Genomic DNA, 25721 nt, shown 5'->3' with positions numbered 1-25721 from the left:
TAATGGGGATCACCTAAGCAATGCTTGAAATAAGCCCATGAATATTAATAAACCTTTTATTATTTTGGTATTTTTACATAGTTTTAGTAAGGAACTTTTTCTGCTTTCTTTCTTTTCTTCCTTGTCTTGACTTAAGGACTGGAGTTTTCTTGGGAATCTGGATGAAATACAGTAGAGTCCGTTTATAATGACATCGAAAGGAATTGACAAACACGTCATAATAAGCGGACGTCATACAAAGCGTTTTGTGAAATGAAAAATCTTTTTTATGTAAATATGTATGTACTTAAGTATTTTAATACAGAAACATAGTAATTAAATATGTATACATACAAAATCAAAATTGCACGTAATCAGCACATTATAACACATACAAGTGTATTTTTTACTGTAAGTAATCTGTAATTTTTGTCTGCTTTTGTTTTTTCATTTTATTGTAAAAACAGTCTCTAATACTATTGTGTATAGAAGACATAGCTATGGTCAAATTATCATTTTCAATATTGCTGTGAACAAATCGTGATAATAATTCTGCAGCTTTTAATGCCTCTTCTGCGGTAGGTAATGGTGCTTCCTCGACTTCCTCTTCCCCATCACTTTCGAGTTGTTCCTTAGCACTAATGTTCTGTACGATATTTTCGTCGGTGGGTTCTTCGAATGTGAGGAGAGCGCTATCGATGTCAACATATTCTTCCCACATTTCCGGTGCTGCTAAAGAATCTGAATTTAGGTTTCGTGACCACAAAGATAAAGGAATGTCATCTTCTTCATCGAATTCATGTTCTGATATTTGAATAGGTAAACCGTCGTGGCTTTCAATGAATCCTGCATGTTTGAAACAGTTATGAATGGTACTTTGTGACATTTTATTCCAGGCATCATTAACCATCAGAATTGCATCTAGCACCGTTATTTTTGTAGAAGAGTTGTTTTCATTAGCATCAAGACAATTAATCATTTTGAGCACAAGGTTTTTCCTAAAATTCGTTTTGAGTGATCGTATTATTCCCTGATCCATTGGCTGTAGTACTGATGTTGTATTCGGCGGAAGGAAAGCAAGTGTTATAGACTTTAAATCAGTAACATTTGGATGCGCCGGGCAATTATCAACCAGCAATAGAATCTTTTTCTTCTTCTTTACCAAATCACGATCCCAATCACGAAGCCATTTTTCAAAAAGTTCTGACGTCATCCAAGCTTTACGATTGTTAGCATAATCGACAGGTAATGATTTGACACTTCTAAAACATCTTGGTTTTTGTGACTTTCCAATAATGAGCAATTTCTTCTTCTCTGTGCCACTCATATTCGCTGCTACCATGACAGTTATTCTATCTTTCGACAACTTACCTCCACTACAATTTTCACCTTTAAATTTTAAAGTTTTATCCGGCATTAATTTGTAAAAAAGTCCAGTTTCATCAGCATTAAATATCTCATCATCAGAAAATTGTCTTCGTAAATTCGGCCACACAGATATTAACCAGTTTGTTGTTGAATTTTGATCAACAGACGAAGATTCACCGACAATTTTTCCCGCCACAATGTTATGTCGAACTTTAAAACGACTGATCCAGCTTGCAGAACAATTGAAGTCGAGAATACCAAAACGCGCGGCAAAACCATTTGCCTTTTCCTGTAGCATAGGGCCGCTGACAGGTATTCCTTTGTTTCTCATGTTTTTAAACCACTGAATTAATGCTTGATCAACATTTTCTTGTCGTGATTTTCGAAGCCTCTTCGGTTTCAAAACATTTGAATTGAACGATTGCTTAATGCGGTTCTTGTTTTTAAAAATCATTGAGATTGTCGAATGACCCACGCCAAATTCCTTTGCGAGACACGAGTTAGATTCTCCATTTTCTAATCTGCATATTATTGCACCTTTCTCCTCAATTGTAAATGCTTTACGTCGTTGAGACGACATTTTTTTCACAGTAACAAACGAAAAACAATGCGTGACCTTCAAGCGTCAATTACTTACTGAAATTCAAAACAAAAACGAGCCACGTGCCGAACGTCGTCGGGAATCAACGAACATTACCGGAGGTGTAAAGAATCATGTCGGTCATTATAACCGGACATAATTTATTAAAAATGGGTCATAATAAGCGACATGTCACTGTAAGAGAAGTCATTATATCCGACTTTTTTATAAAGAATTTTATATGAAAACCAAACTTCGTAGTGTAATTACGTCATAATAACCGGTTGGTCAATATAGGCGGAGTCATAATAAACGGATTCTACTGTATTGAATTTTGGTCGAGATAGATGTCAGCTTAAACGTTGATGCTTTATTATGCTCAGGAGTAGATAGATATATATTATATTATACCTCTACATGTGCCAGGAATACTGAGTCGTTCTGGGTCAATGGTCACATGCCCATTATAGGCTAATTGTAAGCTGGGCGAATTTCGCTAAAATTAATATTGGGGACAGACTTATTACGTGTAGCCTAGGTTTACTAGCACTATATCAATCCAGTTATGAATCTTCTGAGAAATTTGTTTTATAAAATAATTTGTGAGAATTTACTGGCTCAATTTTTATGTCGATGACTTTATTCCATTGGATCTTAGATCCTTCACAAGCAAAAGTCCAGTTGTTTATTGCTATTTAGCATTGTTTTGTATTCCATCATAATTTCCTGAGATACTTCTGTTATCTTGTAAGGTTTGTTTTTGGCAAATTGAAACACCACATACAATTGGGAAGGTTTTAGAAAAAGCTTAAAAAAACTTTACAATTTGATAGATAACTCTCTCCTGATTGATAATATAGCGAAGGGAAGGTATGTTCTAGAAATAGTTTTTTGAAAAAATTTAACGCAGAAAAAAATAGGTGATCAGGCTGAGAATGTGCTGTTCCTTTAATTAGATGCGTTCAGGTTTTTGAGTAAACTGGGATTTCCAACCCAGTGGAAAAAATCAACAGAACTATCGAATTCCAAGTAAGAGACACGTTGATTTCTACATTTATTACTTGTTATAAATAAGCAGTTAGTACTATAAATATCACAGCAAAGTTCTCGAAGTATTTCAGTGACGTAATATTCTTTGATTATTTCGTTTCTATTGAAAGCTTTTACAAGAAGATGAAAATTTTCATGAAGCATACAGTAGAATTTCCCATTTAAGCACTGTTGGAGATCCAGATTAAGTCCTAATTTTTGTCTTCTGCCTTCAATTTTCTTGCAAAGTCTTTTTGTTTTAAGTGCTCTCCCTGTTTTGCCCGTCTTGTTCCGCTTGCTGTTTATTATTTTCAAATATATGACATTAAAAAAGATATGTGTGAAGAACACATACCTTATACTTATAGACCAAGTTCGAATCTTTATTATATTCTTTTTCCATGCAAAAATAGGTAAACACACGCTCTTTACATAGTGGGATATTTGAAGCACCCTCCACCACAATAAAATTAAAGAAATATAATTGACGCGAATAGTATGCCTTTTAAAAAGCTTTAGCCCTTAAAGAGTGCACCTTCTTCTCTGTCATAAGTAAAGCTTTCTCATCGGGATCAGTTGCAGGAGCAATTTTTCCAGAAAGCTCTAAACACTTAGAACATGCATCAGTTTTTGGAGTACCAAAGCCGGAATTGTAACAATTATTAAAAATATAGCGAAAATACGATTACTTTACAGCAGAGTAGCAATACTCACTTTGCCTGTACATTTTATAGAGTTTATTTATGTTCAACTCTGACGATAAATATTTTCTTACAGCAGTCTTCGTTTTTCTGCAGTAATGAGATTCATGACGTTGCTATTTCTGTATGAAATTATGAACAGATTGTTTTTGTTTTTCATACAAATGTTCCTTATGATTTCCTCCTAAAATTAAATAATTTAACCTTAATAAAGTACCAAAATTTCAAGACTAAGCTATTTATAATGTGATAGTAAAAAAATAAAGATAAAATTACCTCGCTTCTCATAAATGATCACGTCTGCAACCTAAAAAAATCTATTCATTATCACAAAATGTTATCTATCTATAAATATTTATCGTCAGAGTTGAACATAAATAAACTCTATAAAATGTACAGGCAAAGTGAGTATTGCTACTCTGCTGTAAAGTAATCGTATTTTCGCTATATTTTTAATAATTGTTACAATTCCGGCTTTGGTACTCCAAAAACTGATGCATGTTCTAAGTGTTTAGAGCTTTCTGGAAAAATTGCTCCTGCAACTGATCCCGATGAGAAAGCTTTACTTATGACAGAGAAGAAGGTGCACTCTTTAAGGGCTAAAGCTTTTTAAAAGGCATACTATTCGCGTCAATTATATTTCTTTAATTTTATTGTGGTGGAGGGTGCTTCAAATATCCCACTATGTAAAGAGCGTGTGTTTACCTATTTTTGCATGGAAAAAGAATATAATAAAGATTCGAACTTGGTCTATAAGTATAAGGTATGTGTTCTTCACACATATCTTTTTTAATGTCATATATTTGAAAATAATAAACAGCAAGCGGAACAAGACGGGCAAAACAGGGAGAGCACTTAAAACAAAAAGACTTTGCAAGAAAATTGAAGGCAGAAGACAAAAATTAGGACTTAATCTGGATCTCCAACAGTGCTTAAATGGGAAATTCTACTGTATGCTTCATGAAAATTTTCATCTTCTTGTAAAAGCTTTCAATAGAAACGAAATAATCAAAGAATATTACGTCACTGAAATACTTCGAGAACTTTGCTGTGATATTTATAGTACTAACTGCTTATTTATAACAAGTAATAAATGTAGAAATCAACGTGTCTCTTACTTGGAATTCGATAGTTCTGTTGATTTTTTCCACTGGGTTGGAAATCCCAGTTTACTCAAAAACCTGAACGCATCTAATTAAAGGAACAGCACATTCTCAGCCTGATCACCTATTTTTTTCTGCGTTAAATTTTTTCAAAAAACTATTTCTAGAACATACCTTCCCTTCGCTATATTATCAATCAGGAGAGAGTTATCTATCAAATTGTAAAGTTTTTTTAAGCTTTTTCTAAAACCTTCCCAATTGTATGTGGTGTTTCAATTTGCCAAAAACAAACCTTACAAGATAACAGAAGTATCTCAGGAAATTATGATGGAATACAAAACAATGCTAAATAGCAATAAACAACTGGACTTTTGCTTGTGAAGGATCTAAGATCCAATGGAATAAAGTCATCGACATAAAAATTGAGCCAGTAAATTCTCACAAATTATTTTATAAAACAAATTTCTCAGAAGATTCATAACTGGATTGATATAGTGCTAGTAAACCTAGGCTACACGTAATAAGTCTGTCCCCAATATTAATTTTAGCGAAATTCGCCCAGCTTACAATTAGCCTATAATGGGCATGTGACCATTGACCCAGAACGACTCAGTATTCCTGGCACATGTAGAGGTATAATATAATATATATCTATCTACTCCTGAGCATAATAAAGCATCAACGTTTAAGCTGACATCTATCTCGACCAAAATTCAATACAGTAGAATCCGTTTATTATGACTCCGCCTATATTGACCAACCGGTTATTATGACGTAATTACACTACGAAGTTTGGTTTTCATATAAAATTCTTTATAAAAAAGTCGGATATAATGACTTCTCTTACAGTGACATGTCGCTTATTATGACCCATTTTTAATAAATTATGTCCGGTTATAATGACCGACATGATTCTTTACACCTCCGGTAATGTTCGTTGATTCCCGACGACGTTCGGCACGTGGCTCGTTTTTGTTTTGAATTTCAGTGAGTAATTGACGCTTGAAGGTCACGCATTGTTTTTCGTTTGTTACTGTGAAAAAAATGTCGTCTCAACGACGTAAAGCATTTACAATTGAGGAGAAAGGTGCAATAATATGCAGATTAGAAAATGGAGAATCTAACTCGTGTCTCGCAAAGGAATTTGGCGTGGGTCATTCGACAATCTCAATGATTTTTAAAAACAAGAACCGCATTAAGCAATCGTTCAATTCAAATGTTTTGAAACCGAAGAGGCTTCGAAAATCACGACAAGAAAATGTTGATCAAGCATTAATTCAGTGGTTTAAAAACATGAGAAACAAAGGAATACCTGTCAGCGGCCCTATGCTACAGGAAAAGGCAAATGGTTTTGCCGCGCGTTTTGGTATTCTCGACTTCAATTGTTCTGCAAGCTGGATCAGTCGTTTTAAAGTTCGACATAACATTGTGGCGGGAAAAATTGTCGGTGAATCTTCGTCTGTTGATCAAAATTCAACAACAAACTGGTTAATATCTGTGTGGCCGAATTTACGAAGACAATTTTCTGATGATGAGATATTTAATGCTGATGAAACTGGACTTTTTTACAAATTAATGCCGGATAAAACTTTAAAATTTAAAGGTGAAAATTGTAGTGGAGGTAAGTTGTCGAAAGATAGAATAACTGTCATGGTAGCAGCGAATATGAGTGGCACAGAGAAGAAGAAATTGCTCATTATTGGAAAGTCACAAAAACCAAGATGTTTTAGAAGTGTCAAATCATTACCTGTCGATTATGCTAACAATCGTAAAGCTTGGATGACGTCAGAACTTTTTGAAAAATGGCTTCGTGATTGGGATCGTGATTTGGTAAAGAAGAAGAAAAAGATTCTATTGCTGGTTGATAATTGCCCGGCGCATCCAAATGTTACTGATTTAAAGTCTATAACACTTGCTTTCCTTCCGCCGAATACAACATCAGTACTACAGCCAATGGATCAGGGAATAATACGATCACTCAAAACGAATTTTAGGAAAAACCTTGTGCTCAAAATGATTAATTGTCTTGATGCTAATGAAAACAACTCTTCTACAAAAATAACGGTGCTAGATGCAATTCTGATGGTTAATGATGCCTGGAATAAAATGTCACAAAGTACCATTCATAACTGTTTCAAACATGCAGGATTCATTGAAAGCCACGACGGTTTACCTATTCAAATATCAGAACATGAATTCGATGAAGAAGATGACATTCCTTTATCTTTGTGGTCACGAAACCTAAATTCAGATTCTTTAGCAGCACCGGAAATGTGGGAAGAATATGTTGACATCGATAGCGCTCTCCTCACATTCGAAGAACCCACCGACGAAAATATCGTACAGAACATTAGTGCTAAGGAACAACTCGAAAGTGATGGGGAAGAGGAAGTCGAGGAAGCACCATTACCTACCGCAGAAGAGGCATTAAAAGCTGCAGAATTATTATCACGATTTGTTCACAGCAATATTGAAAATGATAATTTGACCATAGCTATGTCTTCTATACACAATAGTATTAGAGACTGTTTTTACAATAAAATGAAAAAACAAAAGCAGACAAAAATTACAGATTACTTACAGTAAAAAATACACTTGTATGTGTTATAATGTGCTGATTACGTGCAATTTTGATTTTGTATGTATACATATTTAATTACTATGTTTCTGTATTAAAATACTTAAGTACATACATATTTACATAAAAAAGATTTTTCATTTCACAAAACGCTTTGTATGACGTCCGCTTATTATGACGTGTTTGTCAATTCCTTTCGATGTCATTATAAACGGACTCTACTGTATTTCATCCAGATTCCCAAGAAAACTCCAGTCCTTAAGTCAAGACAAGGAAGAAAAGAAAGAAAGCAGAAAAAGTTCCTTACTAAAACTATGTAAAAATACCAAAATAATAAAAGGTTTATTAATATTCATGGGCTTATTTCAAGCATTGCTTAGGTGATCCCCATTACCTAAACCTCCCTTACTCAAATCTGTATAAATTTGTTAAATAATTTGTTTGAAAAATTCACAGAATATTGCACGACTGAACACTTTGGAATGGTGTTGGCAGAAGCTTCCAAAGTGGCTCACGAACTCAACGTAGAAACAGATTTCCCACCAGTAAACACAATTCGGCCGAGAAAAAATTTCTATTTCTTCCCTAAAGGGTAGTTTCAACTTACTAACTATTTGATGAGTTAATGAAACATTGTAAAAATTTCAATGTAAAACTTAAAGATGTCGCGACGACACGGCGATGCATACGTTGAGTACCCAGCATGGGCTGAGCCGCTGCTGTGACCTCGTCGCGGCTGTAGGTGTTGTTGCGGGAAACCTCTCGCTTCCGGCCGTCGTCTCTGCGATGGTACGGAGCGAGGCAGGGTGGAGCGCCATCGCCACCTTCTGCGAGGAAGTCATGCTCGCGAAGGAGGCGGCTGAACGGACGGCAGACTCGGGGCGTCTCGCTGTCCGATCAGCAGCAGGCCTCGTGGCGGCGTCATCGTATTCCGCGCGCGCGGAAGTGGATTCCTGCGGCCGGGGTGACAACCGCAGTGAGTGACGTGGCACACCTGACCATCTCGCGAGCCAATACCCGTTAGAGGGGTTGCGACGAATGCTTCGGCGATACCCGCCCTTCCGACGCATGGCCACATGGAGGACATGGGTTGGTTTTTAGTCAGTAGGAGTCTGACAGTCCCCTTCACTCTTCCCTGAGGGCGGTGGGAGTCCATGAGAGATTTTCCAACTATAAAAAAATAGGTTTACTCCACCTTAACGTCTTAAACATGAATGCATCTATTAAAAACAATTCTCCAGGAGGGTTTCAATCCCTCTCCGACCCGCCTCACGGGTCGGACAGTCCCATCGAATATGGAGGGGACAAAGATGCTAGATCGATTTTATCTGACGACCATCCCGCGACCATAAAGGACAACGATTTGGAAAGAGGAGGAGAGATGGTACCATGGGCCATGTATGTTTCGTTTATCAGAATAAGTATTGTTTAGGTTTGGATACAATATATGTATCTGTACTATCATTGTAACATATTTTAGTGCAATAAAGAATATAATATATGTAGATCCATGTGTTCAGCGTTATTTGACATCTCATGTTGAATTAAAATATCTTAGGTTATCAAGTAAATATTTAAGTTATCCAACTACAATCGGATAAAAGCAAAAGGTTTTCTACATCGAACTTGTAGCGTTTGTCAATTAATATGAATTTATACACTGCAAATTAACTCTCGACGTCGACTGATGTTACCGGATAGTTGGAATTTGGCGCAAATTCTGTAGATATCTCTTCAGGAAGAGTTTGTCCGATGCCATTGCTATATCCATCAATTTTCTTTATTTCGTCAAGATCGGGGTTTTTATACAACTTTTTGCATTACTGAGCTCGTGAGGGCGTTACTCTGTTCAATTATTTTTCCTGACATTTCCAAGAATTTGCACAGAAGTAATAAAAATGCGTTAGTTGTTTGCACAAGACGCACGTTTATTCAGAGACAAGACAGAATCAAAGACAATTTAATTACATGTGTTACACGCCAGATGGTGTTTATAGCAATTAAAAAACAATTCTTTTGATAAAATTTCAACAAGAAGAAGGTTTTTAGTTTCCAGTTTTTCGATTGTATCGCGAATTTTGAATTTTCGCGGGTAACATTAATTTGAATTTCGATCATTTTGTGGCTTTATGATGATACTCATGTCTCTCTATCTATGTCTATAATGGTACTTGTGCCGACAAGCTCGACCATTTTGAATGTTCACTTAATTGTTGACAGATGCTTTGCATGCACATGTTTTGGATCGTCTTCGGTTTTTACCTATTTGAAAAAAAAATGGATCAAAGAACCTGTATCAAATGTTGTGTAAAAAACAAAATTAAGTGAGCGGATGCATTCCGAATGTTGACTGTGGCTTACGGAGAAGCTACCTTGGACCGAAGCAACGTTTATCGGTTGTACAAAATGTTCTCAGAAGGCCGAGAAGATGTGAACGACGAAGAGCGTACCGGACGCCCCAGCACTAAAACAACAGACGAAAAAAGCGCGCATTTGGTAGGCCTGACGTCGTCCGATCCTAGTAATGCCCTGAGCTTTTCTCCTAGGGCGTCAGCTTTGGGACTCGTCGCCTCCGAGACCTCCAGGAGTCGGCCTCCGGTGGCAGTAGTTTTGCACCGGAGACCCATTATGTCGAGATCACTAAGAGAGATCTCGGCTCTTGCTTTGGCCAAGATGCCAGCATAGAAGAGGCCCCGCTCCTCCGCCCCTGGCTGCAGGATGAGAGCTACTGCAGTAGAGCAGGGAGTCCTAAGCCTCGCGGGCCGGCGCTTGGCCGCCGCGACTTCTTCCTCCTTTTTCTTCTGGGCCTGCTTTTTGGCCCGCTGGCGCGCCTTCTTAGTCTTTTTTGCGTCGCACGCAACCTTCCACTCCGCCTCGGGTCTTGACACCGGTCTTTCTCCTCCAGCAGCCGTTTGTACCAGTTGGACGGCACGGGGCGCTGCGGCTTGGGCCGCACTTGCCTTTTTGGCCGCCTTCCCCTTCCCTTTCTTGGCAGCAGCAGCCGCTTGTGCTGGTTGGGTAGCACGGGGCGCTGCGGCTTTAGCCGCATATGTATGCGCCGGTACGCTGCGCTGGTCTGCAGCTAGAGGGGGACGTAGAATCCTCCCCTCGAGCACCGAAAAGCGGGCATTGAAGCTCGCCATCTCCTGACGGATCAGGCGAGCCAGCTCCGCCTCCTGCGACGACTGCTGCTGCGTTCAGCGTGGCGTCAGGTGTGACGCTCAGGAAGCCCACCTCCCGCCTGAGGTGTTCACGGCGGAAGTTGGCCATCTCGGCCTTGAGCTCCTGATGCTCTCTACTAAGCGCCTCCACCTGTGCTGCGAGCTTGGTGTTTTGGGCCCGCAGCAGCGCGGTCTCCTCCGAGTCTGAGCGGGTGAGCAGCACCTGGGCGCACTCCAGTATCGAGGCTGTGGCCTCTTTTAGCGCCTCCTGGCTGCATCCGCTAAGGCCCTTCGAGACCTTGCCCACCCGTCTTTTCGCCGCAACCGCGTCCGTCATTTTGCGGTTGAGGTCGGAGGCAGGTAGCTCGTCTGCCTCGACCCCTATGGCAGCAGAATCTGACGACCGAGGAGTGGCTCTCCCTTCCACCACCCTCTTGGTCACAGCCACGATCTGCCGCTCGTCTTCAATCCGTTTTTGGACGGCAGCTGCGGCCTTCGTCGCAGCCGCAGCCTCACGCCTAGATAGACCGATACCGGCATATTTACCGGTAGTGGTCGGACTACCTTTCCTGGTTTTTCCTGGTGTGTCGCTGCGAGCAGAGTCCGACCCAGAATCCGGGACCTCTCTCGCGCGTTTTCGTGAGCGCTTTGTGTTGGCGCTCTCTACGCTCATCCGACTGGATGCGCTGTCGGTGTCCGACAGCTCACCCAGTCGCTCCAATCGCACCACGGGCACCCTTATCGTTGGCAAATCTTTGTCCATTATGTAGTCGTTAGAAAAACTCGATCTGGCATCCCTGTCCCCTCCAGATTCGACGGGACTGTCCGATCCGTGAGGCGGATCGGAGAGCACCTGCGCGATGGCCTTCCGGAGCGACACGCAAGCCTCCCTGTAGGAGGTGTAAAGAGCCTCCTCCAGGTCGTGATCACGTTTCCGTCTCCATCTGGACCTGGCGTACTGGCGGCGGGCCGCAACGCACGCTCTCCGCAACGTCCGTAGCTCCGGGCGCCACCAGTAAACTCGGCGACGTGGAGTCTGAGGCTTCACCCTCGGCATCGCCGCATCGCAGATGCGAAACAGGGCGGCGCCGAGTCGGTCGGCCTCTCGGTCGACCTGGACGACAGGGTCGGAACCGGCGCACCAGGCCTCCACGATGGCCGCCTCTTTTGCCAACTGGCGATCGAGACGGCCAAGATTCCACCGCGGACCTTCTGACCGCTCAACAGCGGGCTGAACGACGGGAACCGCGGAGACATTAAATCGGATATAACGGTGATCCGATTGAGTCTCCACCCTCGTCTCCAGTCTCCAATCTCGAACACAGCGGGCTAGGGCGATGGACGCGAACGTTAAGTCCACGATCGACTCGCCCTGCTGCCGCACGCACGTGCTTCCGATCCTCTGTTGATCGCCTCCTCTGTTGAGTCCCGATGACACGGCCCACTCCTCTAGTACCTACCTCTCCTCTGGCATCGGTCGCAGGGGAGCCCCAAGCCGTAGATTTGGCATTGAAGTCCCCCGCAACTATCACCGGACTCGGTGAGAACTGCCCAACCAGAGCCCCGACCTCAACGAGAAGTTGTTCGAATTCGGCGAGACTCCGGTTAGGAGAGGCGTAGACTGCTACGAACGCTGTTTCGTTTACAACGGCGGCCACGCACCCTCTGCCTTTGGCAACCCGATTGATCGCAGGGGCGCCGGCAATAGCGGGAGCGACGATAGAGAACACTCTCTCGTGGTCGGATACCCAGTCGTCCCATAAGTGAACGACGTAGGGCTCCGCCACGATTGCCACTCCGCCATGCTCTGGACTAGAAGGTCCTGGGCTCTGGCGGAGTGGTTTAAGTTGGCCTGGAGACAACGCAGGGCCATTACTGTGCGGTCTCCATAGGCACCTCAGCCCGTTGGGACACGGTGACGGGCCCTTTTGTCACCGCACCTCCCGTTCTTTTGACAGGGCGACGTTTGCCGCCCTGGCACGCCTTACTTACCAAGGCATGCATCGCTGTTTTACCGGCCGCTGAGCACAGGATGCAGTTCGCTTCAGCGGCGGTGCATTCGTGGGGCTGTGGTCGGGCTGACCGCAGCGGGAGCACAAACGGCTGCGGTCCACACCCCTGTCATACACGGCCCCCATATGGCCTCCCTCCAGGCATTTAAAACAGCGGAGCGGCCTCGGCTCGAGCAAAAGCACTCGCGCCGAGATCCACCCCACCTTAACCCGACCAGTCGCCATCAATTTTTTGGCCGCTACGACAGGGCAGCTGAGCCAGAGCGATCTGCAGCCATTGGCAGACCGAACTACCACGCCCGGCCTGATCGCCCCTTCGGAGCATCCCCCTTCGCTGGCCACAGCTGTCACCACCTACGACGACACCGAGTCGTCCAGATCCATTACTCTGATCTCGACGCATTTCGTCGGTCGATGGATCTGGACCTCGTCCGGGTTGAGGACGCTGCGGAGTTTTTCCGCAAGGGCATCCGCCGACTTCTCGGCGTCAGCGGTGCCTGGCGGAATCTCGAGCATCCGCGCTCCCGTGGCCTGGGTCTGAAACGGACCGTCGTCAAGCCAACCTCACTCAGCCTGATGTTACTTTTGGCTTGAGCCAGGACGGTCTCGTATTTGAGGCCCTTTTCCGCCGCACCGGGTCTTAAGGTGATCGTGATCACCGCGGTGCGAGGAGAGCGAAGCCTTTTGCGGGCCTTATCTTTCTCTTTAGCCGTTGGGACGGTCTTCGGCGTCCTTGTCTTCGTCGGTTTTGTCGATCCCGTCGCCTTCTTGGGCGGCTTGTTCGGCGGCGGCCGAACAACATCCGTCGAACACCGCTTGAGACTTTCCCAAGCCCTCGTATTTGCCGTGAGTGGGCGGCCGGCCTCGCCCTCTCTTTTTTGCGGGTTTAAGCCACCTGCTTGCTGAGTCCGAGTTTTCACTCAGCTGCACGCTCGCGTCACTCTCGGAGCCAGAGCAGCTGTCTTCAGCGTGGGTCCGCTTTTCACCCTTTCGCCGCACATTTCTTACGTCCTTATGTGGAGTATCAAGTGACTCCACCGTCTGCATGCTGCAAACCGAGGTGTCCGACTCTGAGAGTCCTTTAGTTTGCGTAGAAGGCCATGCGTTGTCCGATCTTAAGGAGCTCGGATTCCTTTTGGGGTTTTTGTTTTTCTATGCATCCATAACTAATCCCACGAGTATGGGGGAAGTGACGGTCCACCCAGATGGTGCCCCCTGTACTTGGGTAAGCCTTGCGTAACTCGTGGACGGTGTCGGCCGGTACCCTGACGAGGATCGTGGTAGCGACTGAACATCCCATCAGCCATGCATCCCCTCGTGCCGCGTCGCCACTTGGGATTCGGGGTGATTTTTATAGAGGTTGTCTTCCTCACGGTCCGGCCGGTTAAGCCAAGACCCGCGGTCCCGCTCGAAGCCGCGAGACAAGTTCCACGACACCTCACTTAGCGGGATTACGCGTTAATCCTTCGGTCTCCGAAGGACAAACCTCGGAGACAAAACACAAAACATGTTTTAGACACCAGAAACAATTTTTTACAAATTTCACAACTTACAACGAGTAACGAATGACTAAAAACAACACCACACGGCACAACACAAACTCCCCTTTGCCACGAAGAGAAGTACCAGGAGCGGTCCGTGACATACCCTCCCCGTCAGTCTTAGCCGTTGCCGACGACAAAAGATCGTCGACACCGTTGCCCAGGGTGCGCCACGAGGAGGCGACTGACATGCACCCCTTACCTATGCTCACCTAGGTCAACCCAACTCTGGCTGAGTAATGTTAAAAAATTGTCTAACTACTTAATAAGTGAAATAAAAATCCAAGGGCATTTTAAACATTTATTATTTAAAAAAATAGATACATTGGCAAAATAGCTTTAATAGCAAAAACTTATAGCGGTCGTTGTTTATTTGAACACGATAGACTGGACAACATTGGACAACATCACATACCCTGAACCCAATGTATATTTATTATATTTTCCATAACAAAAGTGCTTTAGCAGGTAGCTAAAGTCAGAAGTTATGACGGCACCACAAACACGCACGCAAACCAAAGATAACAAAGAAAACTACTGAAAATTTTCTACATCGACTCGGCCGGAAATCGAACCCCTCGGAGTGGTGTATCCATGAAAACCTGTGTACACACCACTCGACCACGGAGGTCGACAAACTGACACAGACTGCTGTGACATTTTAAATTGCAAAATTTTCCGACAGCTTTTCATGTACACTTCTTCGTGCACGTTTTGTTTAGCAAGCGACTGTTCATTTGCAAGCTGTCGAAAGTTTTTTTCCTGGTGATATATTTTCGAGGTCAATCAAGTTTATCATGATCGCACACAGAAAACAGATTCTTTGAGAACCTTTCCTAAAACGTTCATTTCCTAGCCTATACAGATCATCAGTTTTTTCTATAAGCCATAAGCACGTTCTGAAACTCGCCTCTTCCTCCATTGACATCTGGTATTTGGACTCTTACCGTATAACCAACAGAACGTGGAGGAAATTTGAAATTAGATAAAGCTTTCATGTTTTTAGCTTGATTATCCCAATTATAAAAATGTTTTTAATAAGGGACTAAATATTTTTTAAATTATCGGATCAATGTTTTGATTTGTCCCTGTATTTTCATTATTTTAGTTACAATAGCTTAACTTTAATACTTCTGATCGCGCCAATGAATAAATATGGAGAAATGAGACCCAAAAATACTTGAATAATTTATTTACTGAATTTATTATAATATTTTATGAAAATAATTTGTAATGTTATTTTGACGTTGATAGGCCGTCAGTCTCCAAGCGCAATCAATTTTCAAAAATGACGACTCGCCATAATAATGCTTTTGTAGTTTTCTTTGAGGAGAAGGTTAGGAACATATTCCACAGATGTAGCAGAATTTATATGAAATTAGACACATGCAGGTTCCGGTCCAATCCAGTTCGCTAATACCAGCAGCAAGTTGGTTATCGTGCTTAGTATTTTTCTCGTTTTTTCATCAAATTCGTCCCATATGCTGATATTTTTACGTTTGGATTTAGATAGTGATGAATCACTAGATGTAGGAATAGCCTCCGGGATATCTATGTTGTTTCTTTGAGATAATTGTATTCGGCCGATTTTGTTTCTAAGCCCTTGTGTCACAATTTCACAAGCTCTTTGAATTTTGAATCATCTGGTCTTAAATGGGGGTCCAAAATCATACACTTAGCGTACAACGTATTAAACTCTATATCTTTAAACCGATCGTCCACGCCTTTTCTTAACGCTGATTGCACGGCTAATGCATTAACAGAAGTATGCCTTTGCAAAAAACTTTTCAGTAAATTACATAATATTATTACTTTGTCTAACATTTTTTTCGGCACTTATTTCTGTGGTTATCTCGTACAAAGGTCTAAGTAGAGGTAAAACTTCTTCTATGACCTGCCAGTCCTCCTCATTTAAAGTTAAGTCAGTTCGTAGAAGTGCAACCGTTACAATCACTGCATCCTTTACCTCTACTATTCGCCTCAGCATATCGAAAGTTAAATTCCATCGGGTCTGTACGTCCCCTTGAGTTTACAAACAAACATATTCAACTGCCGCTGTGTAGCAGCTAATTTTTGTTTTCTTTGGAAGCTACGATTAAAAAATCTACAATATTTTTAACTTTGCTTAAAACAACATATAATATATTACTTTTGTAGCTTCTTATACTACAAGATTTAGGAAGTGAGCGAAACAAGAAATGGACCGCCAGTCAAAAGTCTTATAGCAGATAAGATATTTGCTGCATTATCGCTAACAATAGCAGTGACTTCGTGTGATATATTCCATTCTGCCATTATATCTTTGATAAAGTCACACAAGTTTTGGCTGGTATGTCGACCATTATAATTGATACAGCCAAGTAGTGCTGAGTCAAGTTGTGTATCTTCATTTAAAAAATGGGCTACAATAGCTATGTAGCTATCATTATTCCGTAACGTCCATATATCAGTGCTGAGCAACAACGCTGGTGCGGCGTGTACTTTTTTTTTACTTCTTCGATTACGTCATTGTGAATTTTTGAGATTAAAGTTTCAGATAGCGTTTTCCTTGATGGTAATTTGTAGCCTGGGCACTGAGAAACTAAGTCGATAAGCTCGGGAAATTCTATCTTATTCTTAGAGCATGTTGCCCGTTAGCTATCATCTTGACCAGTTGTTTGTCAATTCGCTCAACCTTTCGAACTGGTGCTGGTTTACGAATGTATTGGTTTATTGACTGATGGGAGTTTACTGTAGTTGAAGATGAAAAAAATTTTTTTTTTCGCTTGCGTTAGCTTTTGTTGACACACGTGTTAGTGAGATATCTGTGTTTTTATATTAATGCTGTGTATCTATTTTATGAATTTTCGGTGTAAATAATTAATTTTATGGTTTCTGGGTTTTACTAACATAATTCGGTTTCGGTAAGTGTTATTTTTCTTTTGATTATATATATAGTATATTAGTTACGTTACAGTAGTTGGTGTATAATTGATGTCGATCCACCTCCCGAACCTCCTGATCCCGAGGGTTCAGAATTACAAATTGATCCTTCAACATCCTCTACTCGCAAACGCTTCGGCGACAAATCTTCTTGCTCACCTGATTCTTCTTCAAAGAAAACAGTAATCCACCCTTCTACCGCTAGTCCCTCTATCCAGAACGATTACGTTAATCTTTCGTATATTGATGGCCCAAAAAGTTACACGGATGACGACAAAGGTCCCTTCATTGGATGGAATGATTAATCATTGGCCTTCAATACGGTGTTATGGCATTTGATTCTACAGTCAAAACCGTTTATAACGACATCGTTTACAACGACCTATCGGTTATTACAGCCAGATTGTATGGTCTCGTCCGAATCCCTAGTAAACTATTCAGTAAACAAACCGCATATAACAACATCGGATATAGCGAAATATCGCTTACAACGACGAAACTTTATCGATATTCATCGGCTACAGATCGGCTATAACGACCAACCGCTTCTTGTCTCAGCAAAACAAAACAGTACAAACAATTTTAAATCTTATTGATAAGTATTGAAGGAATATTTAGGCATACCTACGCACTTTCTCCCACCTCATCCGAACCTCTTCCCGGCCATTTGACCTTGCATACTTTACACCGATTGTTTAGTGGGCTAATTGACTGCATGAGTGATAGCTTGATTTGAAAGTGTTGGTGTTGTTTAGACTGTGCATTTATGTGTTATTATGTCGCAAAAAAAGAGGAAAGTGTTTTCTGTTGAAGAAAAATCTCATGTTATATGGAGATTAGAAAATGGCGAGTCGAATAGTGAAATTGCCAAGGAATGTGGAGTTTCGCACTCGACGATATCAACGATTTGGAGGAATAGAGATAAAATAAAAGTTCTTTTCGAAAACAACTCTTTAAAACTTAAACGAGCAAGGACAAGTGAACACAAAGTTATAGAAGATGCTTTATTAACATGGTTCAAACATCAGAGAGCAAACAACGTCCCAATAAGTGGACCGATTCTGCAGCAAAAAGCCAATGACTTTGCTCGTCTTATGGGTAAAGAAAACTTTGAGTGTTCGTCGTCTTGGGTACAACGTTTTCGTGCTCGTCATAATATTGTGGCAGGAAAAGTTTGCGGTGAAGCAGCTGGCGTTCCTGAAGGAGTGTCTGAAGAGTGGCTCTCTCATAAGTGGCCTGCACTGTGCGAAGGATACACGCCAGAGGAAATCTTTAATGCAGATGAAACAGGATTGTTTTACAATTTAACTCCTGACAAAACACTTAAATTCAAAGGCGCGGCATGCAAGGGCGGAAAGTTGTCCAAAACCAGAATTACAGTATTGGTTGCGCCAAACATGACTGGTTCATGTAAAAGAAAATTGTTGGTGATAGGGAAAGCTAAAAAACCGCGTTGCTTTAAGAACATTCAATCTTTGCCTGTAACTTATGAAAACAACACTAGGTCCTGGATGACATCCCAAGTTTTTGAAAAATGGCTGCGTAGCTGGGATGCGGAATTGAAGTCTGGAGGAAATAAAATTCTTCTCCTAGTAGACAACTGTCCCGCTCACCCTGTAGTCTCCAATCTGAAATGCATAAAGCTTGTGTTTTTACCGCCCAATGTCACTTCTGTTTTACAGCCCATGGACCAAGGAGTGATAAAAGCTTTAAAAACACAATACAGAAAACTTCACGTGTTACAAATGATACAGAATATTAAAAACAGCAAAGATATTAAAAATCTTTCTGTTCTGGATGCAATTCTAATGATATCGGAAGCTTGGGAAACGGTCACACAGACCACTATAGCCAACTGCTTTCGCCATGCAGGTTTCAAAGATCTCTCTCCATCACAAGCGGAGGACGACGATGATATTCCACTAGCGAGACTGATACAATCTACAGATGAAGACGACATACCACTTGCTGAACTGGTTACTCAGTTGCAAAGATTTACTGCTAAAGAACAAACAATTGAGATAGAGGAATTTATTGGAATAGATGACAGTGTCGCCGTGTGCGCCTCAGCTACTCAGGAAGAAATTCTTGCAGAAGCTGAAAGTAACAACCGTAACACTGACGAAGAAAATGAAGACCAGCAAGACCCTGAAGAACAGTTTCAGCCAACAACAGTTTCCGAGGCTCTTAACGCTATAACAGTTTTGCAAAAATTTGTTACCTTTAATGAACAGTTTGATATTGATGATACTCATACCTTGAGGAGTATGAAACGTAAAATGCAAAAATTATTTGAGACTGGGCTAAAAAAAAAACAGACCAAAATGACTGATTACTTTAAAATCTAGTGTAGATTTATAATCTTTAACTGTAAGCACCTAAGTACATTTTGTATTCTAATTACATATTTCGTAATAAATACATATTTTGATTTCCTTTTTGACTCGTTTACATACATACATAACCTATACCTATTCTAGATAGATGACTATGATAATACATATACATAACTATGTACTGTACTTGTGTATTATAACTGTATTGCTTATAACGACTATCGGATATAACGTCGGCAACTATACGGTCCCTCCAATGTCGTTATAAACGGTTTTGACTGTATATCATAATTTATATCACATTATTATTGCATGTTATGAATATAGCAGGGGATATTGAATTTGCTTTATTATATACTGTTAGCGATAAAAACATCACCGGTGTTGTGGTCACGTGTCCAACTATTGTAAAACTATAAAAGAGCATGACAAAGGGGGGATCGGACACTTTTTCTTGAGCACTCGTAACGTACAGACGTTGACGAGACCTTTTTTGTAGTCCTAATCTTTGTTCTATATTTTTGTGTGTTTATTAGAATAAATAATTGCTATAACATTTTTGTAAAGTTTTGTTTGTTGATTTAAAGATATTCTTATGAAAGATTTAATAGTTTTGTTTTCATTCGTATTTAAGTTTAATTGTTAAATTGATTATAAATAAGAAACCTTTTAATTTTGAGTAGTTTTATTTTTTTTAATTTAATTATTTGCCTTTTGCTAACATCAGAAGTGGGATCTGGCTCCATAGCTAGATTTCCTTTTGATTTGGCATTCTGACTAGGGTTCATTAACTGCCTCTGACTAAGATGTCAGGCACAAGTAAGAGACAACGAGGTAAAAATACTAATGACACACTAATACAAGGTTTAGAACAGCAGTTGCAGGCAATTCTAGATCGTCTCAATGCCTTGGAAGATAGCTCCAGCAACGGGCGTTTAAGCAATGCAGTGGCTCAGGCTTCTGGATCAGGTACTGCTGCTGTGTTGCCTGTGCTACTACCAACACCTGATCACCCGGAGTCACAAATACAGCCAGCATCACCACTGCCGCGTCCAACCGAGGTATCCGATACAGTGCCGGATTAAGCCAGCGCGGGGCCTGTAGCAAATTCTGTCAAGGGGCCCTTGGTTTGCTGTCGGTTCTCAAATTTAGGGTATTAAATAAAACAAAACTGTTACAAATAAACTTTTCTGGATTTATTATGGGCAAATTTAGCGATTACACTTTCAATATCGACTTCTTTAAGCAAGTCATGCTCTATATTCAACAACGTGAGATGATTAAGACGTTCTTGGCCCATAGTGTTCCTTAATTCATTTTTAATTCGTTTCAACGTTGAAAAAGAACGTTCGCCACTGCAGTTAGTGATCATGAGAGATAAGTAAATGCGCAAGGCAATTTCTAAGTTTGGGAAACACGATTCTAAAGAATTATTTAATAAAAGTTTATAAAATTGCAGTTCCAGAGGCTCCTGTTTCTTGCTGTCAATTACAGTAGCCACATCTGTTTTCAGCAGCTCTGCGAACTGCACTAATTCGCCGCCTAGGCTGTTCTCCAAATCATCTTCGTAAGCACTGACCATCCTTGACGATTTTTCCAAAATCTTATCTGTTGTAAGAGATTTTATCTGTCGAAATACTTCAAAAACACTAGTAATTTTATGATATGCTTTCATACGTTTAGTTAAAGCAGACAGTACGTTATCAATTATGACAATAAACACCTCAAATTCGAAACGTTGTCCAGGTGTTTGATTTTCAACAAAGTCGTCGAGTGTAGTAGAGCCGCTGAAATGGTCGTACTTTGTATTTAGCTTGATTCGTCGTGATGTCTGTTGCTGGTATTCTTCACAGTTAGTCAAATCTTTGGCTCTTGCCTCAATATCTGAAAATGTGGATCGCATTGCTTGGACGTAGCCATATAATGATTCATAAAGGGCGTATCCCGTATTAAGATCTTGATCAGACGATTGTAGCGAAGCACTAGTCGCTTGCAAGCGTTCTAGGATTCCGTTCCAAGTAATTGTCATTATTCCCGTTTCTAACTTATTCATCGTTGAAACTAGTCCATAAGCTTTATTACGGCACTCCGCTTTCTGATCCACGTTATAGAAAATGTCTTCCAATACTTGCTTAATAGTGGTAAAACCACATAAAAGTGCCTTCGTAGCATCAGCTCGGGCTGACCACCTAGTGTCTGATAACCGTTTCAAAATCGGAATTTTCGAAGCGGAATCTTTAAGTGCATTCGTAAGACGACCCCATCGGTAGGTAGAAGCGGAAAAAAATGTATAGAGGCTTTCAATGAAATCGAAGAAAAGTAATGCTTCTGTACAGCAGTCTGCAGCGCACTTAGCAACCAAATTTAATGAATGTGCAAGGCAGGGAATGTATTCTGCGTACTTATTTATTTCCTTAATTCGGGCCTGTAAACCGGTGTATTTCCCACTCATGTTGCTGGCATTATCGTAGCTTTGCCCACGACAATCTTTGATATCAATGCCACTCTCACTCAAGAAATCTAGTAAACTTTGAGCGAGTTGTTCAGCAGTATGACCTTCCATGTCCAAGAACTTAACAAATCTTTCCACTGGTCCAGATGGCAGAACATAGCGTACTGTCAGAGTCAGTTGGTCTACATGCGATATATCTGGAGTAGAATCCAATGAAACTGAGTAGTATTTGCATATCTTAATTTCGCAAATAATTTGATCCAGTATGCTTGATGCAATTAGATGAATAAATTCCTCACAAGTTGTTTTAGATAAATATGACGTATGTCCCTTTCCCTTATTAGCATGACTTTATTTATTTATTTATTTATTTATTTATTTAAATAAATAAATAATGACTTTGAATATGTTGAGCCATAAAAGCGTCAAATTGGGCTATTAATTCTAACAAGCCTAAATAATTTCCATTGTGAGGTGAACCAATAATTTCGTCACTACCCCGAAACGCAAGACCTCGTTCTGCTAAAAACTTTATTACTGCAATGATTCGTTTTAACAGTAGCCTCCAATACTTTTGCTCAGTCTCAATTTGGCTCACAAGTTGAGAATCAACACGCGTATTCTTGTTTTTGAGGTTTAACAGCGAAATTATGGCTTGTCTCTGCTCAGTGCTTTCTTCATGTCTTGTCAACAAATTGTGCGCATTCTTCCAGTCATTTAATCCGTCTTTCGTAAACCGTGGTGAACTATCTGAATTCGTAATTTTACAAACAAAACAGAAAAGTCGTCCTTTGGTTTCCGAATAACACAACCAGTCTCTGACGTGAGTTTTATTCGTTAGTTTATGTTTATAGGTGAAAAATGACTTATGGCAGAAACGTAGTTTATTTTCGTTTTCATAAATTTTCTTTGAAGACAAAAAATCTCCATTCATATTTTGCAGTACGCTGCTTCCTTTTTCAATCCAATAATCTCTATCAAAGTTGCTCGGCCATTCCCCAATATCGTTGGAGTATATTTTACTTTCGTTTTGTTTTTGGACTGAAACTGTAGTGACATTAGAGTCAACTTTTTGATTAGAACACGACGACTCTAGATCGAGAGGACTGGCTGTGCTTATAACTTCTCTTTGGCTAGAAAATGATATACCTAAATTAAGAGGAATTGCTGTCTCTTCAACTACAGCATCACTTATAGAAAATGTAGCTTCATCAGAAACGTTAGTAGTACCACTATCATAATATGTACAATGAGATGCAACCTCTGTATTTTCTGATTTACTTTCTATAGATTCAGCAACATCACTCTGAACATTAAAATACTCGGCCAGCTTACGTGTTTTTGATACAACAGCTTCGTTCTTTTTTTTCTTTTCATCTTTTGCTTTACGCTTAGCACTTCCAGAAGCGTAGTGCCGACCAGTATCTCTAGATCTGCTGCTCATGTTACCTACGGTTAGAGAATTTTTTTTTTAAATTAATTGTTTTTTAAAATGCGTAAATTTGTTAATAATTTTTAAATATTTTTTCTTGTTTTTATCACTTTCATTGTGATATTTCTTTATTTTACAACATTGATCCTATAATTACTGCGAGGAAGCATAAACTACTTTACTACTTTCATTGATAATGATAAGTCATGTCATGACCTTTTACCAACTTTCATTTATTGATTCAAGTCTAAGAGCGATCGCCAACGTCCGTCTTTTTGTAGGACAACTAGTGTTGCCGAAATCAATCTAACAAAAAAACGTCTTGTATTAAAAAAATCAACATGTCAAATGCGATTTAATAAAAAACATACCTACCTATAGTTTGTAAAAACTAGGATGATTCGCGGGACAGCTGTCTGTGTGATATTACTAGGGTAGAGATGTGGTTTAAAAAAATCGATTATCGGGCGATATTGAATCAAAATTTGATCACACAATGTTACTTATATGTCTAAGAAAAAACATCTACATAATATAAAATTAAAGTATCTGATAAAATGTACCTACTACATTTATTATAAAATTGTATCTGGTAAAATGTGAAAATAAAAGTTTCATACTAATTGTATATGAAAAGTTATAACCTTAGATAGGTACATAATAAATATATCAAATAATATTTAATTTTTTGTCTGTCTATCCGTCTGAGCTAAGTCCGCGACTTAAAAGCCACTTAGGTACTTTAAAGAAGCGTGTCTATCTATATTCAACTTTATAGTTCAAAAGTAATTTTGATATTTACTTTAAATGCAAATAAATATTATGATTATGATTATGATTAAATCCGTTTATCAAATAATAAGTTCAACGTAAGTTTTAATCGAACCAAAAAAAAATCTTTTGATTATTCATATTTTCATTGATGATTTATTTTAATCGATGGTTGTAATGACGCATTGAACATCCCTCTCTGTGGGTGACAAACAATAAAATATGAACTTTTTTGAATTTGGAATGGGCGTATAACAATAATCTCGAACTTCATGCGCGTCATTTCGACGACAGCTGTCTCGCGAATCAAGCTACATTTTACAAGGTATAGTAAAATATCTTACCTTAAGTGAAGTTATTCTCGTTGATATTTTTGATTTGCACTTGCACATACAAAAACTCTTCTATTGTGTTTTATGAAGATAATTGAATGAATTGCACACAGCGCTACCTACGTCAATCACGAAAACAGTACTCGAAATGTCAAGACAACTTTTCTCACAATATTCACATTTAAAGTGCTTTCATTAGTTTTTTATATTGAGCCAAAGGAAAGTGTATATCAATTTCTTATTGTTTGATAGTCAATAGAATCCTATTTTATTTGTTCGAGTTACGACTAGCTCGATCGATGACAATATCAGGGAATTCCCCAAATAGTTTTGCAGTGTTGCCAAATTGCGTTTAGTGCAGTGCAAGTAGTACAACACATAACTTGTGTGTGGCTAGCGCTCAATTTAAAAAATGTGGTACAATTTCAAATTATTGTTGTTGATTTTGATACCAACGTTTTTCGTGATAGATATTATACCTAGAGGTGAGGCGGAAATAGCTATGCGCGCAGTTCGGGTCGGCTCGGTTCGCCCGCCAATGGCACCAACCGAGCGGACAAATACTCGCTTTTTTTTTCTTACACATACAAAATACCATCTATTTGTCTTTTTTCGTTTATTTCATTAAGAAAAAAATCAAAATTACTTGTAGTTTGGTAGTAGTTTTGTAAACAAAACATTTTCTTCATAAGTCTTGCAGTTGAATTGGTGTAATTACGAAATACCTATTTGAGCGCGGGGCCCTCCAATTCGCGGGGCCCGTAGCATTTGCTACTCTTGCTACGTGGCTAATCCGGCACTGCCTGGGCCCAAAAGATTCGTTAAGATGTAAATTTAAAGAAATTAAAATAATGACTGTCGCTTCTCAATTTGTTTTTGATAATGTTATGTATGTACGTAACAATATAAATGATTTTCCCAAAAATTGTGACGTACATTCCATTAATACTAGGAACAAGAATAAACTTGTTACGCCTTGTACCCGATTACACAGGGTTAGTAACTCTTTTTTGGGGCAATGTATACGTTTTTACAACAGGATCCCAGAAAACGTTCAACAATATTCAATTATAAAATTCAAAAGAATCGTTAAAGAGCGTTTGTGTGCTAAAGGATATTACAGCACTAATGACTTTCTAGTTGACTGCACACCTTGGGAATGAGATGATCGCCTCCAGGCTGTTTCAAATAACAGGGGGCGATTCCGAAACCCATTATTCGATATGATTTCCATTATTCGAGATGATGATCAGATTCCATAAGTGGGATTTCTAATGAAAACTCTATTTGGCATTCAGCAAACTCGAATTAAATCTACACTAGCGCCGTTTTGTGAGATTGAAAGTAATACGAACTAATTTCAGTGAGAACTGTATTATTTGACATTAATTGGCATTCTGTATCTCGATTTCGAAATTAAAAAA

The 25721-nt window shown here is 40.0% G+C and overlaps 4 protein-coding genes across 4 annotated transcripts; 2 read left to right on the top strand and 2 right to left on the bottom strand.

Annotated features, from left to right (window-relative positions):
• Window positions 1–203: 203 nt before the first annotated feature.
• Window positions 204–1969, bottom strand: LOC124541374 (tigger transposable element-derived protein 4-like). Its single transcript, XM_047119230.1, has one exon. It carries the CDS (start codon window positions 1925–1927, stop codon window positions 386–388), a length of 1542 nt encoding a protein of 513 aa, XP_046975186.1. The 5' UTR covers window positions 1928–1969; the 3' UTR covers window positions 204–385.
• A 3701-nt stretch (window positions 1970–5670) lies between these two features.
• Window positions 5671–7485, top strand: LOC124541373 (tigger transposable element-derived protein 4-like). Its single transcript, XM_047119229.1, has one exon. The coding sequence runs from the start codon at window positions 5805–5807 to the stop codon at window positions 7344–7346; it is 1542 nt and encodes a 513-aa protein (XP_046975185.1). The 5' UTR covers window positions 5671–5804; the 3' UTR covers window positions 7347–7485.
• A 9840-nt stretch (window positions 7486–17325) lies between these two features.
• Window positions 17326–20395, top strand: LOC124541372 (tigger transposable element-derived protein 4-like). The gene is made up of 2 exons (XM_047119227.1): window positions 17326–19239; window positions 20175–20395. Exons 1-2 carry the CDS (start codon window positions 17751–17753, stop codon window positions 20393–20395), a joined length of 1710 nt encoding a protein of 569 aa, XP_046975183.1. The 5' UTR covers window positions 17326–17750.
• On the bottom strand, window positions 20383–24441 carry LOC124541675 (zinc finger MYM-type protein 1-like). The gene is made up of 3 exons (XM_047119601.1): window positions 24310–24441; window positions 22162–23211; window positions 20383–22112 (listed from the first exon to the last, which is right to left on the bottom strand). The coding sequence occupies exons 2-3, from the start codon at window positions 23204–23206 to the stop codon at window positions 20485–20487; spliced, it is 2673 nt and encodes an 890-aa protein (XP_046975557.1). The 5' UTR covers window positions 23207–23211; window positions 24310–24441; the 3' UTR covers window positions 20383–20484.
• Between the last annotated feature and the right edge of the window lie 1280 nt (window positions 24442–25721).

Source organism: Vanessa cardui, chromosome 28, assembly GCF_905220365.1.
Source record: "Vanessa cardui chromosome 28, ilVanCard2.1, whole genome shotgun sequence".
In the NCBI taxonomy this organism is placed as follows: Eukaryota; Metazoa; Arthropoda; class Insecta; order Lepidoptera; family Nymphalidae; genus Vanessa; species Vanessa cardui.
This window is presented reverse-complemented; position numbering and strand designations above follow the sequence as displayed.

What these genes read in the sequence shown, in the direction of transcription:
- LOC124541372 (XM_047119227.1), top strand. Translation starts at nt 17,751, where the DNA reads ATGTCGCAAAAAAAGAGGAAAGTGTTTTCTGTTGAAGAAAAATCTCAT. An exon ending in TGATACTCATACCTTGAGGA is followed by an intron (nt 19,240 to 20,174) that starts GTATGAAACGTA and finishes CACTAATACAAG; the next exon opens with GTTTAGAACAGCAGTTGCAG.
- LOC124541374 (XM_047119230.1), bottom strand. Translation starts at nt 1,927, where the DNA reads ATGTCGTCTCAACGACGTAAAGCATTTACAATTGAGGAGAAAGGTGCA.
- LOC124541373 (XM_047119229.1), top strand. Translation starts at nt 5,805, where the DNA reads ATGTCGTCTCAACGACGTAAAGCATTTACAATTGAGGAGAAAGGTGCA.
- LOC124541675 (XM_047119601.1), bottom strand. Translation starts at nt 23,206, where the DNA reads ATGAGCAGCAGATCTAGAGATACTGGTCGGCACTACGCTTCTGGAAGT. An exon ending in TATGGCTCAACATATTCAAA is followed by an intron (nt 22,113 to 22,161) that starts GTCATTATTTAT and finishes TAAATAAATAAA; the next exon opens with GTCATGCTAATAAGGGAAAG.